At 52.8% G+C, this 19,609-nt stretch overlaps 1 protein-coding gene across 1 annotated transcript in view; it reads left to right on the plus strand.

Annotated features, from left to right (window-relative positions):
* KIFC3 (kinesin family member C3) overlaps nucleotides 1-19,609 on the plus strand; it is a 36,503-nt gene that overhangs the window by 13,010 nt on the left and 3,884 nt on the right. The window contains exons 5-14 of the mRNA XM_063110432.1: nucleotides 1,242-1,444; nucleotides 11,109-11,174; nucleotides 11,718-11,870; nucleotides 11,982-12,221; nucleotides 12,757-12,930; nucleotides 13,481-13,628; nucleotides 13,711-13,841; nucleotides 15,082-15,193; nucleotides 16,407-16,588; nucleotides 17,507-17,611. Of these exons, the coding sequence (XP_062966502.1) occupies nucleotides 1,242-1,444; nucleotides 11,109-11,174; nucleotides 11,718-11,870; nucleotides 11,982-12,221; nucleotides 12,757-12,930; nucleotides 13,481-13,628; nucleotides 13,711-13,841; nucleotides 15,082-15,193; nucleotides 16,407-16,588; nucleotides 17,507-17,611 (1,514 nt within the window). The remainder of the gene's footprint in view (nucleotides 1-1,241; nucleotides 1,445-11,108; nucleotides 11,175-11,717; nucleotides 11,871-11,981; nucleotides 12,222-12,756; nucleotides 12,931-13,480; nucleotides 13,629-13,710; nucleotides 13,842-15,081; nucleotides 15,194-16,406; nucleotides 16,589-17,506; nucleotides 17,612-19,609) is intronic.

Below are 19,609 nucleotides of genomic sequence, written 5' to 3' on the forward strand. Positions count from 1 at the left end.
TCTTCCTGCTGTCTTTGGAGTGGGAGCTGGGCCTCTCCCTGATCCCCCTCCCCCTGGGCAGTGCGGAGATATTCCTGCCCAGCCTGCAAGCCATTCCCTCCCCACTCCCACTTCCAGCCTGGTCCACTGGACTTCTCTGCTGAGCAGTCAATAAACACACTTGCTGCCTCCCAGTCCAGGCTGCTTCGGGGTGTGTGAGCTCAGTTGCAGCTGGCTTGTTCACAGAATCTGGGAGTCCCCCACCCCTCCAGCCTGTACAGGGCTAGGAATCTCGGGACCTAGTGTGGGAAAGCCCAGAAGCCCTGGGGCTCTGAGCAGGGTGGGGAGGGCTCCCTAGCCAGCACATCCCCGCTTTACTCTTTGCTCTTGGACACTTTGCAGGCCCATGTGTGGGCTGCCTGAGGGGAGGAGGCAAATCGTCCTGCCCTCTCCCCTCCATCCCCCTCTCTCTCCCCTGAACTCTTTGCCAGCTCCTCTACTGCAGAAACACTGGCCATTCTTGGTTCCCTTGAATTAAGCTGTGGCAAGCATTCCAGGCCCCACTGAGAGTCACAGGCCTTGATCCTGTGTCTTTGTCCTTTGTCCATCTGTCTGTCTCTCTCTTGCTCCTGGTGACAGGACAGTGAAGGCCATGGGAGGAGGAAGACTGAGGCTGAGGCCCCACCCAGCTTGGTATTTATCACTTTCTTGTCCCTGTGTGGTCCCTGTGCTGATCCCCGTGAGTAAATGAGCGTAGGCCTGGCTGTGTCCCTGCCCCACATGCTGGTCTGTCTCTGTGTCCTGGTCTGTCTGTCTCTCACACATGCTCCCTCTCTCTTGCAGGGGCAGGCTGGGGAGATTTAAAGAAATCATGTTTCCACAAGAATAGTGTTTTCTGGGATTAAAAGCCTTTGTCTTTCTCAGCAGTCTGGCCATGGAGAGGGGCTGGCCCATCAGATCTAGAACACATGCTTCTAGAGGAGTATTCAGCATGAGTTGCTTTCCTAAGTCCTGATCCAGGCAATTCTGTCCCCCTGAAGCTGCCTGCTGAAGGGGCTTCCTCTGAGACAGGCCCTGGAGGCCCCCGGCTGACCTGTGCTGCTGCTGCTGCCCCAGCCCTTGCCTGCCTCCCCCACTCGCTCTGCTCACACCCCCTCCTTTCCCCATCCTTGGTGGCCCAACCTGCCATTTTGGGCCCCTCTTCTCCACCACCAGGGTGTGACCTCTGCTGTCCTGCTGATCGGCCCCTGTTCTGCTCGTAGGTAGGCGGCTCTTTGGCAGCAGCAGGTGCTCCAGCCTGTCGGGGTCGCCAGGTGCGGCCCCCATGGTACATAGGATGGTGGAGGCTATGTCCCAGCTTCAGGAGGAGAAAGCCCAGCTACAGGAGGAGCTGGTGGCCCTACGGGAGAGGCTGGCTCTCTGCGACGGTAACCAGCAAGGCACATCCACCCAGCTGCAGAACCAGGTACCTGGGGAGGCTGGGATGGGCAGAGGCCCCTGCCCACTGTGGAGAAGATCAGAGGACATCACCTGGGGCATCTGGACACCCCACCAGGCCACTGGCATAGTAAGAGGAGACAGATAGGATCTCCTCTTCTGGCTCAGGAATACGCCAGAGGGTGAGGTGGCAAGAATCAGAAGCCTGGGCCTTCCATCCCGGTCATGCTTTTGCCCCATATCCTTATGGTTACCAGGGGCCAGGACCTACCCCTTCAAGAAGTGACACAGCCTTGAGTGGAGCAGGACGGTGCAGGGTGCTTCTGTTCTGAGCCCCATGCTGAGTCTACCCCATCTTCCATGGTGCCCTGGGCTGGGCAGCCTGAGTGGACAAAACTCAGTGCAGACAGTCATACAGGAGACTGCCAGGAAGCAAGAACTTGGTTTCTCATGAAAGGCAGAGGCTGGTGTAGTGCATGTGGGAGGAGGGATCTCACACCTCTGGAGGACAGGGAGAGCCGAAGGTTTATGCTGGTGAGAGTGTCTCCTTTGTCAGCTGGCCAGGAGGCCATTTGGGAACTCTCAGCCCATGAGCTGCACGCCCCATGGGGCTGACCACTGGGCGGTCATGCATGCATTCTGCATGCATGGCTGCTTCGCTGTCTTCTCCTTCCCTATCTCCATGTGGCCCCCAGGCCTCTTGCCCCACTCCCATCCTCAGCATCTGTCTCTGTGGCTGTGTCTGAACCTCACGACTCGTTCTCAGTTCTAGGGCAGCAGATGATTCACACACTCTTTTTAGATGCACGCAGCATTTCTTCCAGCTTACAGGTGTGTCCTCTTCTCAAGAACTGTCTGTGCTGCCCACCTGGCCCTTGCTGAGTTGGGTGGGCCTCCTTGGGGTGACCCTCGTGCTCTCTGTCTCCCTCTTACACACTTGCTCATGGCTTTACTGTCTCTGGGCCTGTCTGACCCACTAACTGGGGGCTCCTCAAGGTGGGATCTGGAGTCTTCCTGCCTGCTGGGTGCCCGTCTGCCCTCCTCCAATGTGTGTGTATGCTTCTTTTGTACTGGCCACTGAGCTGGGCACTGGGGACACCCAGGTGGATGGGCAAGCCCCTGCCCCTGTGGAGGCTGTAGTCTGGGGGAAGATGGACATTGTCTCATGAACCTGGGTAAAGTAGGAAGAGTAACCAGGGCTCTGCAGGAGGGGTATACACATGCCGTGAGGGCCTGTCCGAGTGGGCTTTGACCCCATTGTGGAGGTCAGGGACAGCCTCGCTGAGAAGGCAGCACTGGAGCTAAGGTCTGGTGCAGAGTAGAGGGAAGTGTGTTCTGAGCTGAGGGAACAGCCAGTGCACAGGGACCGTGACAGTAGGAGGAGCATGGCTCGTGGGGCTGTGGGGGGTGCAGGGCCCACCCTGCAGGACACAGGTCTGGCCTAAGGGAAGAGCTCAGAGCAGCTCTGCCTTCCCTGGTCTTCCCCAGTTCTGGCTGTCCAGGCATTTACTTTTCAAACAAAAAAAATTTTTTTTAAGAGCTTTGTTGAAATATAATTCAAATACCATAAAAGTCACTCCTTTAGGTGTACAATTCAATGGTTGTAAGTGTATTGAGATGGTGATGCACCCATCACCACTATCTGATTTCAAAACATTTTCATCACCCCCAAATGCTCCAGAATCCAAAACTTTTTGAGCGCTGATGTGATGCTCAGAGGAAATGTTCATTGGAGCATTTTGGATTAAGGATTTTGGGATTAGGGATATTGAACTGGTAAGTATATGCAAATATTTCAAAATCTGAAAAATCCAAAATCCAAAGTATTACTTCTGGTCTCAAGTATTTCAGATAAGGGCTACTCAACCGGTATGAATAGTCACTCCCCGTTTCCCCTCACCACGCCCCTGGGCGAACATTAATCTGCTTTCTGTTTTTATGGATTTGCCTTTTCTTTTTACATTTCATATAAATAATAATGTGTGGCCTTTTGTGACCCTAAACGTTTTTAAAAACATTTTTTGCTTTCGTTAACAAAATCTATTTACTATTTAAAAAGGGAAGTTGAAGGTGAAACCTCCTATCCTTTTCCGTGTCTTTGAGCCCCAGCTCTCCAGACCCTGTTAGGAGAATCCTCCAACCCACCCACTCCTGGATGACTTGGGAACTCAGAATGGTTCCTGGTCTTTGTTCAACTTTGGTCCTGAACTTTCTGACTGCCAGCTCTTTTCTGGAAATTTCTCAGGGGAAGCACTGAAGCTCTAGGTCTCAGCTGCTCTCTGGAGGGTCTGACCCTATAGAGAAGTGGCCAACCACATGGGCCTGGAGCCAGCTTCAAACACTGACTCTCTGGCACTACTCTTTAGCAGTGTGACCCTGGGCTAGTTAATTACCACTCTGCACCTCTGTTTTCTCATCTGTAAAATGGATGTAATAACAGATGATCTCCAGTGAGTTATTGATGTTGCTGCTGCCACCACCATCACTGCTGGGAGAGTTTGGGGTCTGGAATCTGGGAGCAGGACTCTAGGCCTGGCTGTGCCTCTCGCCATTTGTGCAGCTGTAGGATGCCTCTTCCTCTCTGAGCCTTCACTTCCCAATCTCTAAACTGGGGCTAATAGATGTTGCTTTGTAGTTATTGGGTGTATCAGTTGTGAGCGTGGACAGAAAAATGGGTGGTAAACTGTAAAGCTCAGTGCCTTGTGAGGCGTCACTCCTGTGTGCTCTGGTCTCCTGTCAAACCTCACTGTGGTTTGACACAGAGTTTGACTTTCCTAGTGTTCTGAACTTTGCTTCTTTAAGAAAAGCTCACCATGGGGTACATTCTGCCTCATTTTTGTGGTGTCTTGTTCCCAAGCTTGCCGACTCACCTTTTGACTGGGGCTGCTTTCTCCCATGATGCTGTTCCTGAAGGGCCATGTAGCCTAGTGGTTAAGAGCGAGGGCTTTGCAAGTGTCAGTCAGACCCAAGTTCCAGTCCTAGGTCCACCACTTAGTGGTCATGTGACCTCCAATAAGTTGTTTAACCGAGGCTTAACCTCTTGGAACCTCAGTTTTTCTTCCTGTAAAATGGGGATAATAATAGTATCTACCTCATGGGAGTGGGGGATTCAAAGTGATGATCTTATGGTACCCCCTGACCCACTGGCAAAGCTGACTCAGTAAAAGGGGCTGCTGTTTTCACCATTGGAACTCAGGAGTGTGGGGCCTGGGGCCTCTTCATTGCTTTCAGATGGAGGTGTTTTATTTATACTCAGGAGCACTTGGTGTACAAAGGTATTCAGTCCTTGGGCACCCAGCTGACGCAGGCCACAGAGACTGCTGGTCTTGGTCCGGCTACGGAGGGAGGCTGTGGCTGATCCAGATGACGTTCCCTGACGTTGGCAACAGTAGTTTCAAGGCCACATCCTGGAGGCGTTGAGCTCCCCTGTCCTCTTGTGGGTGTCCCTAGAGCTATGGTCTCAAGGATCCTGAGGTTCCCACCAGTGCTACATGCTGCCCAAACTATGCCCCACCCCTCACTGCCCCTCTGTACCTCAAGAAGCAACCTTAAAAAATTGACCTCAGAGGCCACAGACTAGAAAACTCCACATTGCCCTCACATGTGTCTTGTTTGGCCTGCTTTTTTCTTTTCCTAACCATTTTTCAAAATTTTTGGTAAAATACGTGTAATATAAAATTGACCACTTAACCATGTTCAAGTGTGAAGTTCAGTGGCAATGAGTACATTCACAATGATGTGCAAGCACCATCATCAGCCAGCTCCAGAGCTCTTCATTTTCCCAAACTGAAACTTTGCTCCCATTGAACAGTAACTGCCCATTCCCCTCCCCATCCCTACACCCACCCACAACCACCGTTCTACTTTCTGTCTCTGTGAGTCTGACCACTCTCAATTCCTCATGTGTCTTCTTGCGACTGGCTTATTTTACCCAGCATAATGTCCTCAGGGTTCCTCCATGTTGTGGCATGTGTCAGAATTTCCTTCTTTTTTGAGGCTGAATATTCCATCGTACGGATATCCCACATTGTGTTTATTCATCTGTTGATGGGCTACTTCCACCCTTTGTGTACCGTCAGTAATGCCGCTATGAACGTAGGGTACTGTACAAATACAGTATCTCTTCCAGTGTTCGCTTTCAATTCTTTTGGATGTATACCCAAAAGTGGAATTGCTGGGTCATATGGAATTCTATTTTTCATTTTTCAAGGAGCCTCCATACTGTTTTCCATGGTGGCCTATAACATTTTACATTCCCACTAGCAGTGCACAAGGGTTCCAGTTTCTCCGTATTTGTACCAACACTTGTTAATTTATTTTTATTCTTGTAATAGCCATCCTAATGGGTGTGAAGTGGTGTCTCATTGTGTTTTGATTTGCATTTCTCTAAAGATTAGTGATATTGAGCATCTTTTCATGTGCTTATTGGCCATTTGTACATCTTCTTTGGAGAAATTTCTATTCAATGCTCATTTTTTAATAATCGAGGGGTTTTTTTTGTTGTTGAGTTATAGGAATTCTTCATATATTTTGAATAATAACTCCTCATCAGATGTATGATTTGCAGATATTTCTCTCCCATTCCATGGATTGCTTTTCGTTCTGTTGGTGTACAAAAGTTTTAAATTTTGATGAGGTCCAATTTATCTATTTTTTCTTGTGTTGCCTGTGCTTTTGGTGTCATATCCAAAAAATCATTTCCAGATTCAATCTCATGAAGTTTTTTCCTATATTTTCTTCTAAGAGTTTTATAGTTTTACTGCTTGTGTTTAGGTCTTTGATCCACTTTGAGTTAATATTTGTATATGGTGTAAGGTCAGTTCCAACTTCATTCTTTTGCATATGGATATCCAGTTTTCTCAGTACCATTTATCAAAAGACGGTTCTTTACCCATTGAATGGTCTTGGCACCTTGTCAAAAATCATTTGACCATATATTCAAGAGCTTATTTTGGGGCTTCCTATTCCATTGGTCTTTATTTTTATGCCAGTACCACACTGCTTTGGTTAATGCAGCTTTGTAGTGAGTTTTGAAATACAGAAGTGTGAGACCTCCAACTCTGTCCTTCTTTTTCAAGATTGTTTGGCTGTTTGGTGTCCCTTGAGATTCCATATGAATTTTAGGATGGATTTTTCTAATTCTTAGAAAATGTCATTGGAATTTTGACAGAGATAGCATTGAATCTATAGATTGCTTTGGGTAGTATTAACATTTTAACAATATAAGTCTTCCAGTCCATGAACGCAGATGTCTATTTATTGATTTCATCTTTAATTTCTTTTAGCAGTATTTTGTAATTTTCAGTGTATAAGTCTTTGACCTCCTTGATTAAGTTTATTCCTAAGTATTTTATTCTTTTTGGTGTTATTATAAATGAAATTTTTTGTTTGTTTGTTTGTTTGTTTTTTAAAGATGACCAGTAAGGGAATCTTAACCCTTGACTTGGTGTTGTCAGCACCACGCTCACCCAGTAAGCGAACCGGCCATCCCCATATGGGATCAGAACCTATGGCCTTGGTGTTATCAGCACCACACTCTCCCAAGTGAGCCATGGGCCGGCCCTGAAATTGTTTTCTTAATTTCCTTTTAAGATTGCTCATGGTTAGCTGTAGAAACACAACCGAGTTTTTGTTTTAATTTTGTATCCTGCAACTTTGCTGAATTTTTTTTATTAATTCTAATTGGCCTGCTTTTAAAATCAAATTAGTTGCCAACATTTAAATTTTAGTGAAGTTGGGCCGGCCCGTGGCTCACTCGGGAGAGTGCGGTGCTGATAACACCAAGGCCCCGGGTTCGGATCCCATATACGGATGGCCGGTTCGCTCACTGGCTGAGCGTGGTGCTGACAACACCAAGTCAAGGGTTACGATCCCTTACTGGTCATCTTTAAAAAATTAAATAAATAATGGGCCGAGCCCGTGGCGCACTAGGGAGAGTGCGGCGCTGGGAGCGCGGCGACTCTTCCGCCGCGGGTTCGGATCCTATATAGGAATGGACCGTGCACTCACTGGTTGAGTGCCGGTCACGAAAAAGACCAAAAAAAAAAAAAATAATAATAAAAATTTTTTTAAAAATTAAATAAATAAATAAATAAATAAATAAATAAATAAATAAATTTTAGTGAAGTTCACGTAAAAATCTGGACTTCCTTTTTGTCAAAATATTGGAAGATGTGGCACATCTGGACCAACGTTCCCACATGGCACCCACTGCCTGGGGTTGAGTGGCAGCCCCCGCCTTTGGTGGAAGTGAGTGTCCTACAGTGCACCCCAGCCCCACCCCCCACCTCACATTCTGCTTACCCACCTCCCCCACAGAACCTGCTCTGCCCAGGCCCTCTCGCATTCAACATTCTTCCTATGTGTATTTACCGAGCACCTACTATGTGCCAAGCACTGTTCTAAGCACTGGGAGTACAGCGCTGACCAAAACAGACAAACGTCCCTGCCTTCCCAGACCTTTCATTCCAGTCATGTGCTAGGTCCTGTTCTAAGCAGTTCACATGTATCATCTCATTTAATCTCCAAGACAACTTTGATGAAGTAGCCTCATTATACAGATGTGGAAATCAAGAAGCACAGAGAAGTTGAGAGACTTGTCCAAGGTTGCCCACTGGGCAAGGTGATGTCTGGCTTGAGAATCCGTGTTCTCAGTGGCTATTACTGCCCCTCAGTTGCACAAGGACCTGGATGTGAAGACTTGGTAGTGGAGGCAGGGCAGTGTGGACAGGGCCAGACAGACCAGGTTGGTGGTGGTCGTATAGCCAGGATCAGGCTGCCTGGGAGGAAGATGTGCTGAGGGCAGAATGGGGAGGGGGACTCCAAAGGGGGTGCTCCCTGGGGCCACCCTGCTGGCTGCTGGGCTTTCCTTGAGGCCCTGTGAGTCCCAGGCCCTTGCGCCTGCCCCACACAGCAGCTTTGGCCTTGCCTTTGGGAGAGCCCTCTTTTCCTTAGAAGACAGCTGATGGTCACGTTGACCAGGCTTGGTAGGAAGCCGGGAGGTAACCAGCAGGTTGTCTGCCTTGATAAGAGGCCTCTCAGGAGCAGACAGCTGAGAAAACACAGACCTTGCAGGCCAGCCCCACCCTCTGCTGAGCCCACTCCCGCCCACGTTGTATAAATGAGGGTTTGTGTCACGTCAGCAAAGGGGCCCCAGCTCGTCTCCCCTTGTGCAGGACAGGGCTGAGGCCCCCTGCACCAGGCCCATGACTCAGTTCCTCTGGCGGATGCGGAGTGTGGGCAGGGAGGAGTGTGACATGAGCCAGCCTGGTCCCCTCCTCAATTCTGGGTTGACATCCTTGCTACGCTGGGGTCATCTCTGGGCCTGGCTGGAGCCTGCTTTCTCCTTTGTCCTGTCTCTTTGGCTCAGGATTGTGCATGCTGCCCCTCTGCTGTTATTTCAATCATTTATTGAGCACCTACTGTGTGCTGGTCCCATGCTGGAGCTTGTGGCCCTCCCTCTGAGGCTTATAGACCCAGACAGCCGTTGCTGGCTCAGAGCTGTGGTGAGTGTGTGAAGGGTCTTCCGGGTCTCCCTCGCCAAAGGCCCCGCTCTCTGGTCATGGTCACTCTCGGCTCTCACTGCTCCAAGCCCCATCTCCTGTCTGGTTTCTCCAGGTGGCTCCATTTGTCTCTGACTTCTTGCCTGTTTTCTGGAACTTTGAGAAACCTGCCTCCTCTGCCCTCAAGTCCAGGAGAAAACTGGTGTCTTCCCCCAAGCCCTCCTGAAGCAGACCCCTCGTGGTGGAGGGCAAGGGTCCTCTCCTGGGCAGCAAGTTGTTCTTTCCTGGCCTCAGATAGAGCTGGCCTTCTGGGTCCCCATCACCACTAGCCAGGGAGTGTTTAGCAATTTGTACCTGACCAACTGTCAGCCACCTTGGCCCGGGCACCCTGCAGTGTCCGTCTGTTGCGTCTCACTGTCTCCCCCTGCTCTGCCACCTGCTGTCTGTGACAAGCCCAGAGATGACTTAATGTCTGACATTAAAGACCAAATGGGTCTTTTACAGCCCCTTCCTTAACTTGCCCCTTCCCCACACCCCCAGCCTGCCCTATTACAGCCACCTCCTTCTGGGAGCCCCTCGGAGATTCCAGACAGAGCCCGGTAGCACCCAGGATCCCATTGTGATGCAAGAAGGAAGCAGGAGCCTGGGCTGTAGGCAGGTGGCAGGTGGGCGTCCCAACCCCCAGCAAACACTGGAAATCCCCTCTCACCATATTGGGGTCGAGTGTCCACCAGCAGCATTGGAGATAGTGAAGGTCAGAGCACACCAAGCCCTGAGCCCTGTGCCGAGGGGAGCAGCCTGTTTGGGGAGGGAAGTGGGATGGGGTCCCTGGCCTTTTCAAAAGGAAGTAGACCCACTGTTGAGGGTGCAAGAGGAGTACATATTCTTCAAGGCTTAAAAATTACTGAAAAACATAAAGAATTTGTCTACTATAATTCCACAGCCCAGAGACCTCCACTTTTTTATATTGTACACGCAATTTTTTCTCCAGATTTTTCTTTGACTTACTATACTGATCAGCCTTTCCCCATGTCATTTAAAACTCTTGATAAACATAATTGTAGTGGCTACATAATAGTCACACACACACACACACACACACACACACACACACACACACCATCATTTACCTAACTGTCCCCAAATGGAGGGTATTGAGGTTATTCCCAATTTCATGACTAAGGAGTGAGAGGTTGCCCTGTGTGAACTATCCCTAACTCCCTCCTCTAGGACCAAAAGAAATGAGCCCTCCTTACATCAGGCCATTAGGAATGGAAAGGAAGTATTGGTAGTGGGCAGAGAAGGGGCACTGCTTTGTCTCCCTGCCTGGTTCATGGCCCAGTGTGTTGCCAGGAAGGACCATGCTGGTGGAGGTGGTAGCAGAGGTGACCTACTCAGGCCCAGACTTTGGGTCACCTGCTTGCCTACCAGGAGGCCTTGGGCAGCCTGCTTGGGCTTCCTGGCCCCTCGGCTGGGTCTTGTGTCTCAGAATACCCCTCCCCCACCATAAGCGAACAATGCTGGCTTCACTGGCCTTTGTCTCAGAGATGTGGGGGATCCTATGACCCACTTCTTCCCTGCCCCGTTCAGCAGAGCAGAGCCTGACTATTGTGGTCCAGCCCTGGCCTGGCCCGGTCCATTCCCTGGCCACTGGCAGACTTGTCCACAGGCCAACTTGCCAGAAACCACTCAAAGTGGAAAATTCTGGGAGCTGGGCAAGGACAGATGTTGGGTTTGTAGGGTTTGGAGTTTATATAATTTGGGGGCTTTTTTAAAGAAAGAGAACATAATATTATATATACAGAGGTAGGTACAGGGCCTCGGAAAGGGCCTGTTCCAGGGAGGGGTCCTGAGGGTTGGCTGTCTGAGTCTCCTGGTGAGCAGCTCCAGAGTGGGCCCAGAGTGGGTACCAGAGGTTACCTTGGTTGTACTTGTTCTCCAGACTTCCTGAAGAGCCTGGCCAGCTGGTCCTGCAGTGGGAGAGGGGCTGAAAGCTGTCAGCACCGGTCTGGGTTCCTCTCACCTGGAGGCCCAGGCATGGCCTGATGCTTGAACACAGGCAGGCATAAGGCCATAGGGTCCGGGGGCCTTGACAAGCCATGTGGGCTTCCCTGGTGCCCAGCAAGAGGCCTGGGCATGGGCTGGAGGTGTGGACCAAGGCTCATCGTGTCCCTGGCTTTGTGCCGGCAGGTGGAAAATCTGAAGGAGAAACTCATTAGCCAGGCCCAGGAAGTGAGCCGACTTCGATCGGAGCTGGTGAGGCTCGACAGTGACATCCTTTGGTGGGGGCGGGGGGCCGGCCTGGCCCTGTGCAGATGTCCCTGAGCCCTCATGTCCCAGCCAAGCAGGGGCTGTATCCTGGCCAAGCAGATCACCGCTCTGTCTCACAAACGCGCCAGAGTACTCATCACCACCCGCTCGTACCCGCAGAGGCCATGTGACTCCTGGGGGGAGGTTCATTCATTGCTGACATAAAACAGGAGTGTGAACTCTGTGTATAAAAACGGCTTTTTCTTGTTACTTTCACACTCAGGAAAATAGAATGAGGGATGGGGAGAAGGCAGGTCCTGCTTTACACCCCTCTCGCTGTCCTGCTCTCCTCTGTCTTGCTCTCCATTTCTCTCCTTTTCTCTTCTCTCTCCCTTGCTCACCTTTCCTTTTCTTTTCCTCCCTCTCTCCATCTTTCCCCTCACCTCTCCTCTTCTCTCCCATGCCCTGCACTATCTCTGCCTGCCCCTCTTCCTTTCACTCCCCACCTCCCCTTGCCATATGCGCCCCCTTGTCCCTGGCTCTCCGCAGGGGGGCACTGACTTGGAGAAGCACCGGGACCTGCTGATGGTGGAGAATGAGCGACTGAGGCAGGAGATGCGGCGTTGCGAGGCTGAGCTGCAGGAGCTGCAGGAGCTGCAGGCAAAGCCGGCCACCCCCTGCCCAGGCTGCAAGCACAGCCAGGTGAGCCGGGCCTGGAGGGCTTGGCTCCCAACAGTGACCCCTGTTCCTAACAGTGACCCCTGCCTGTCTTTCTGCCTCCCACTCATCCTTGTGCCTCCCAACCATCTGCAGGAGAGTGCCCAGCTCCGCGACAGGCTGTCACAGCTGCAGCTGGAGGTGGTAGAGAACAAAGGCATGCTGTCAGAGCTGAACCTGGAGGTGCAGCAGAAGACTGACCGGCTGGCTGAGGTGGAGCTGCGGCTCAAAGATTGCCTGGCTGAGAAGGCACAGGAGGAGGAGCGGCTCAGCCGGCGCCTGCGTGACAGTCACGAGACCATTGCCAGCCTGCGGGCCCAGTCACCGCCCGTCAAGGTGAGCGACAGGCCAGGCGGCTGCGGGCAGCACCCTGGGCGAGCCTGACCTGTGCCTCGGCCCTTGGCCTCTGGCACCCAGGGCAAGACTGGCATGGAACGGAGGCTTGTCTTGGTGCATAAATAGGGGTTAGTGGTTGAAATATCATTCCAGTTCCACGCTCGGTCTTGCCCTTTCCCTTCCTGCTGTCCAGGGCCAGCACAGAGAAGGGATGCAGTGATCAATGCTGAGGCACCCACTGCATGCCTGGCACAGATGTGATGTAGCCCCTAGATTCTGCCCTTGTCTTTTCCCTTCTTGTCGGTTCTGTGCCCATGCTGGGCCACAGCCAGGCTCACAGTAGGCTCTCATTAAGATGAGAAGATTCCAGGACGCCCTGCAGCATTCTGGAGTGCTAGGACCTCAAGGCTCCTCTAGTTTTTTCTGGAGGCTCTTAGTGGGATGTTCTTGAGGGTCCGCTCCCATGGCCAGCTGTGTCTTAGGGCCCTGGTGAGGTCACGCCCCTCCATGTGCCCATCCCTCCCTTACTTTGTAGTATATCATCAAGACAGTGGAGGTGGAGTCGTCTAAGACCAAGCAGGCCCTCAGTGAGTGCCAGGCCCGGAACCAGCACCTGCAGGAGCAGGTAGCCATGCAGAGGCAGGTGCTGAAGGAGATGGAGCAGCAGCTGCAGAGCTCGCATCAGCTGACTGCACAGCTCCGGGCACAGGTACGCAGGCCATTGGGGTGCACGCCAGGCGGAAGCCAGAGGCAGGCCTTCAGACAGTGCAGCGGTTAAGCATTTGGATCCGACAGACCTGGGGCCCACTCACTTCTCTCCCGCTGGCCATATGACCAAGGACAAGTTTTGTCTCTCTGTTTTCTCATCTGTGACATGATCTGGCCACAGAACCCACTTCGCAGTGGGCACTCAGGGACATGATCACAGAGGCTCTTCACCTAGGCCCAGCACACAGTGCTCAGTAGGCACTGCTGCTCCTCTTGTTATGATCCCACAAATGCTCACCCGGGGGGCATGTGGCTTGTATACCTGTAGGTACCAGGACCGAGTTGGTGCTGGGGCTAATGTAGAGAGGTAGTAGCTGCACAGAGCTCACAGCCCTGTGGGGAGAGAAAGCGAAGCCCATTCCACCTCTACTCCGTGTGTGTGTTCGTGTGTTCACGTGTGTGCGGGGTGAGGGGCGGGGCTTCCTTCCTAGTACCTGCCTTCCCCCTCCCATGTCCCATGGCCCTGAGCCTTCTCCTGGCCTGGCCACCAGATTGCCATGTATGAGTCAGAGCTGGAGCGGGCACACGGGCAGATGCTGGAGGAGATGCAGTCATTGGAGGAGGACAAGAACCGGGCCATTGAGGAGGCCTTTGCCAGAGCCCAGGTGGAGATGAAGGCCGTGCACGAGAACCTGGCAGGTGAGTCAACTGGCTAGGCCCTGGCCGCCCCATGCCACAGCCCCTCACACCCACCCACCTCACACCCCTCTTGTCTCCACAGGTGTCCGGACCAACCTGTTAACGCTGCAGCCAGCGCTGCGGACCCTCACCAACGACTACAATGGGCTCAAGCGGCAGGTGCGTGGCTTCCCCCTCCTACTGCAGGAGGCCCTCAGGAGCGTCAAGGCTGAGGTGAGTGGGTGGGCTGGGGGGGGAGTGCAGGTTGTGGGGTGGGGCTGGGGCTGGGGCTGAAGACAGGCCCTGGAGCCCTTGGGCAGACACAGCATCCACCCAGGGGCTCTCTTCCAAAACTCAGACAAGACCCCCAGACAACAGCTACCCTCCCCTGCCCCCACTGCTGCCCTCACTGCTGCCCTCACAGGCCCTGTTTAATAATAGACTGGTTGGGTGCAGGTATTTGGATATTTGTCTTACTATGATTCTTTTTTTTTAAAGATGACCGGTAAGGGGATCTTAACCCTTGACTTGGTGTTGTCAGCACCATGCTCTCCCAAGTGAGCCACGGGCCGGCCCTTACCATGATTCTTTAAATCAAACGTATATCCCATACATATATCCTTATATATGTTAGATTTAATTTAATTTTTTAAAGCTGTACTTGTACAGTATAAGAATAGCCAGCGTCTCTTAAATACCTCCCACATGCTGAACCTTTTATAGTCATTGGTTCTTTGAATTTGTATGACAGTTCTGCACAGACTAATATATTTTGGGATAGAAAATAGTTCTCCTTTAAAAAAATTATGTCAATAATACATGGACATGGTGAAAATTCAAATCCTGCAGAAAAGCATACATGAAAAGGAAGGCCTCTTGGCCACCCTGCCCCACTCCCCTAAGGTGGTGTGTCTCCCAGCATTTCTGCCCAGGGTGTTCTGAGCACGATTAAGCCTCCTGGTGTATATGTGTGAGTATATACACTTTTATCCAAGAAAGGGGAACATTCTGTATGTGTAGTTTTGCCTCTTGCTTTTTTACTCCCTATCAAATAGAACTTGGAGATCTTTACCTACCATCTAACAGATTCATGAGTATGATGGTGTTATCCCCATTTTGCAGATGAGAAAATTGAGGCTCAAAGACATTGAGCCAATTACCTCAGCGCCTACTCAGCTACTCAGGGGTAGAGCTGAAATCTGAGTCCATCCGAATCATGTTGTTGTCGAGCACTAGTGCTGGGGAGTGAAGGCTGAGTCCTGACTGTTTGCAGGGTAACCTTGAACTACTGGCATAGCCTCTCTGGGGTTCAGTTTCTTCAGCTGTAAAATGGAAATGGTAACTGTCCAGAGGGGTTATTGAAAAATCTGACATGTGACAGCTTATGTCAAGTACCCAGCCCAGGTTGGGAGACGGTGAGCACCCTGTCGGGCTGAAGGAGCTGGGCCCTGACAGCATGCGCATCCCCCACCAGATCGGCCAGGCCATCGAGGAGGTCAACAGCAGCAACCAGGAGCTGCTGCGCAAGTACCGCCGGGAGCTGCAGCTGCGCAAGAAGTGCCACAACGAGCTCGTGCGGCTGAAAGGTGACTGTCATGCAGGCTGAGGATGGGTGCTAGTATAGAGGTTCTTGACCTGGCTTGGCAGTCATCTTTGGTGCTGAGACCTGTCATTAAAGAGCTATTACAATCCTCTCTTTGTAGATATGGAAACAGAAGCACAGAGAAGTCAGGGAACTTGCTCAAAATCATGTGGCTAGCAAATGTTCTACCTTGGATTTGAACTTGGATGTATCTAGCTCTGAAACCCCCACATCAATTCTCATGACAAGTTGCTCCCTAGGCCCTTGGTGGCTGAAGGGTGTGGTATTGAAGCACTGGGTGGTGGGTGGCTGGAATGCCATTTGTTCTGACCTAGGGCCCGGTCGAGGTTGAGACACCAGCATCCACTGTACAGAAGTCTAGTGAGCACCTACTCTGTGCCAGGTGCTATTCCAGACACTGAGGATATGGCTGTGGTCTTACAGACACTGTCCCTGCCTTCACAGTGTTCACTTTAGCTGGGAGAAGGGACAGTGACTGCTAATCACCTAGAGAACCCTCACATTGCCCCATTACCAGGGCTGGGCAGGCCCTGAGAGTCCCCAGGTATGGGACAGACAAGGGTGTGGTAGCCTTCCGAGAGCAGGCAAAGCTAGAGCTGAGACCTGGACAGTGAGCTGGAGTGGACAGGTGAAGCAGGAGGGAAGGTGGGGCTATGCTGGCTGTAGGGGGTGTTTTCTCTTCATTCCAGGAGCATTGGGATCCCACTGAAAGGCTAGAAATAAGGGGGTGGCATGATCAGCTCATGCCACCAAACACCCCTGTGGCTGCCTCATTGTGCTCATTAGATGTGCTGCCAGTTGTCCACCTGCTCTCTGGTCCTTTTTACCCATCTGATTCCCAAGCCCTGTCCTGGCATTCACAGTGCTGTTGTACAATGATAGAACAAGCCTCTCAATGTACAGATGGGATAAAGAGAAAGTCCATATTGGTGTCTCACCCAGACTGGATGCAGTGCCCGAGCTCCACAACTGACCTTTCCTCCCCATCCCCAAGGCAAAGCTCCCACCCTCAACTGGTCTGCTCAGGAAGAAAATGTACTAAGTGAATTCATACTATAGTGTGAATGACTGATAACAGCTTGCCCTGGGGGAATCTGCTTAAAAGGCAAGGGACTTCTGGGCTGCTCAGGACACCAGTGGAGGCAGTTTGGTCTTGTCGTGGCTTGGGCCCATGTCTCTATCCCTAATCAATCCAGGGAACATCCGGGTAATCGCTCGGGTCCGGCCAGTCACCAAAGAGGATGGGGAAGGACCTGAGGCAACCAATGCTGTGACCTTTGATTCCGATGATGACTCCATCATCCACCTGCTGCACAAGGGCAAACCAGTATCCTTCGAGCTGGACAAGGTCTTCTCCCCACAGGCCTCACAGCAGGATGTGAGTGTGGCTGTATCAGGGAGGGCATCGGCAGGGAAAGGGAGAGGAATGGAGAGAGGGAGATGGCATTAGACAGAAAGAAGTGTAAGAGTGCAGGGACAGGATTGAGAAGCATGGGACCAAGAGAGCGTGGGAGTTGCTAGGAGGGAAGCCTCAGCTAGGAAGGAGAGATCCAGGCACAGCCCATCCCAGCAGCAGCTTGGCTGTGGCCCTGCCCACCCACATGGCCCTGCCCACCCACATGGCTCCTCCTACCCTCCCACCCTCGTTTGCCCACATGGCCCCACCTACCCTCACAGCCCTGCACATCTACTTGGCCCTGGCTGGCCTCCAGGCAGGCCTCTCCAGCCAGGAGCACCCTACTGTATCAGCCCCATGGGTCTTCCTACAGATACCCCCACCACCCTGGCCCCCAGGGCTGAGCCTCAGTGTGTGAGAAACATGTGGTCTCAGCATCCTGCCCAGGGCCAGCCATCTCTGCCCAGGACCAACCTTCCAGGGCTGTCTTGCCTGGCCCCTTTGTTCCCATATCTGGCATCACCCTTATCCCTATCCTCTGTCCACTGGCAGGCAGGCCCAAGCCAGAGGAGGTGCCAGGCACATGCCGGCCTCTGCCTTCCTTTGCCAAGCACCCCTTGAGGGCAGGAGGGCTCCTAGGGCCCTATGCTGGAGTTGGCAGGCAATACTCACTGTCCTGTCCTCCCTTCAGTCTGGGCAGCCAGGTTGCCCATGGATGTCCAACGAGAATGCCTTGTTAGACATGAATCCCGTCAGCAAGCCAGTTGACCACAGTAACATGTGCTGTATTATTGCTGAAGGAGAGTGTGGTCAGGAGAGGTGGCTGGATTTGGAACTGGTTGGGGCCCTGGTCCCAGTGGCTGTGGAAGCTCCCCACCCTCCATCCCATGTCCCTCCCAGGTGTTCCAGGAGGTGCAGGCGCTGATCACCTCCTGCATCGATGGCTTCAACGTCTGCATCTTCGCCTATGGCCAAACGGGTGCTGGCAAGACATACACCATGGAGGTGAGTGCCCATGGGGCAGGGGTTCAGAGGGTGAAGACCATTCCCTTGCTGCTGCTGGGGCTCCCCTCACTGGTCTCAGGGTTTTCTGCAGTGCATATTTTGCCTCATGTGATCCTCACAACCACCCCAGGAGCAGAGGCTGTGTTTGCCTGTATTAGTCCCGAGGCACCAGGCCTGAAGAGGGGGCACTTTGCCCAAGAGCACTTTCCATGGTCCCAGCAGGACTGGGGGAGGGGCAGCACACTGTCATCAGAGGGATCTCAGCCTGGGGTCAGAGTCCAGGGCAGGCCCCACTGTCGTCTCTCAGGATCGGGCTTTCATTTCACCCACATGCATTCACTGAGCTTTCTCTGCTTATGGCTGCCTCATGCTGACCAGGGGGATACCCAGATGAATGAAGTGGGGTCTCAGCCCTCAAGGAGATCCCGAGGCAGCAGGAGAGCCCAGCCACAGGAAGGCTGTCGTGGGGAGCCCAGCTCTTACCTGTGGCTCCTAGGGCCAGGGCAGAGCTTCATCCCCCTGCTATGCCCAGCCCCCTCCGTGGGCTGTGGTGGGGAGCAGGAGCAGGTGGCATGGGCCGGGAAGGAGGCACAGAGCTGAGGTAGGATCTCAGCTGCAGATAGAGAGAAATGGAAAACTGGTCCATGGGGGTGCCCTGGGTTTGTCAGTATTTCCTGGCTCTTGAGGGGGATTCCCCAGGTAGGGGAGGAGGGCCGGTGTCGAGGTATCTGGGCAAGGGGAATGAGAGAGCTGGACAGGCCCTGCTGGTCAGGCCATTAGGCACCTTCTGGGGAGCCTGCCATGGTGGCCCTCTCTCCCCCAATCTGTTTTTAAAATTTTATTATTATTACTATTATTATTTTGGCGGCTGCCCAGTATGGGGATCTGAACCCTTGACCTTAGTGTTATAACATGGCTCTCTAAACAACTGATCGTTAACCGGCCAGCCTTCTCTCCCAGTCTGGACACTGCCGTTCCCTCAATTCTGGGATTGGCGAGACTGGTTAGTGGGGGGCAGGCCAGGCAAGGTGGGGAGGATGAAGGGACTGGGGTCTCAGCCCTGTCCTGGGGTTGCTTAGAGTTGAGGTGACCACCAGGACCACCAGGAGCATGTGTCCTCCAAGCCTGTCTGCTGTGGCCTGAGGTGTGTTGGGCACTGTGCCAGGCACTGGGCACAGCTGTGGCTGAAAGAGTCTGCCCCCATGGAGCCAACCTGGCAGTGGGGGAGACAGCAGTGAAGACAAAATTAGTCCGTATGCGCCCTGTCAGGTGCCGGGGAGAAAGATAAATCCAGGGATGAGGAACTGACAGTGAAGGAGACGCAGGGGCGTGGGGCCACCGGGGGAAGCCTCCCTAAGGAGGCGGCATTGGAGCAGACCCCCGGGGGAGGTGACAGAGCCAGCCATAGCTGTCTGGGGAGCGCACTCCAGGCAGAGGGAACTGTAGGGCTGAGACCAAGAGCTAGGAGCATGCCGGCTGCACTTGAGCCCTAGCAAGCAGGCCCCTGTGGCAGGAGTGGAGGGTGGTGGGAGAAGCCATCAGAGGGAAGCCAGGGCCAGACTTCTGAGGTCCTCCACAAGGGTCCAGATGGGGACTCCAGATTTCCTTCTAGAAAGGCCTGCCAGCCCATCTGGCGCCGGGGCACTTTCCTGCTCTGCATATGCCTAGCCTCTACCACCCACAGAGCCCTGCTGATGGCCTCCCTGACATTGAGTCCCCCTCTGGGCAGTGGCAGGGAAATAATTCATCTCCAGTGCCCACTCTCAGGTGGCCCAGCAGGGCCAGGTGGGCATCTGGCGCCTATGTCAGGCCCTTCTCCTAGGCCTCTTTAAGTCTCAGGGCAGTCTTGGCAGGTGATGCCATTGTAAAGGTGGGGAAACTGAGGCCCAGGGAGGTAAGTTGCTTGTAGCTGGTGGAAGGCATTATGGCCAGCATGCAGGTGGGAGCTCCAGGCAGGGTGGCTCGCCTGTGAGGAGTAGCCATGGGGGTTGGGGGTGA

This window comes from Cynocephalus volans, chromosome 10, assembly GCF_027409185.1.
Source record: "Cynocephalus volans isolate mCynVol1 chromosome 10, mCynVol1.pri, whole genome shotgun sequence".
NCBI classification, from domain to species: domain Eukaryota; kingdom Metazoa; phylum Chordata; class Mammalia; order Dermoptera; family Cynocephalidae; genus Cynocephalus; species Cynocephalus volans.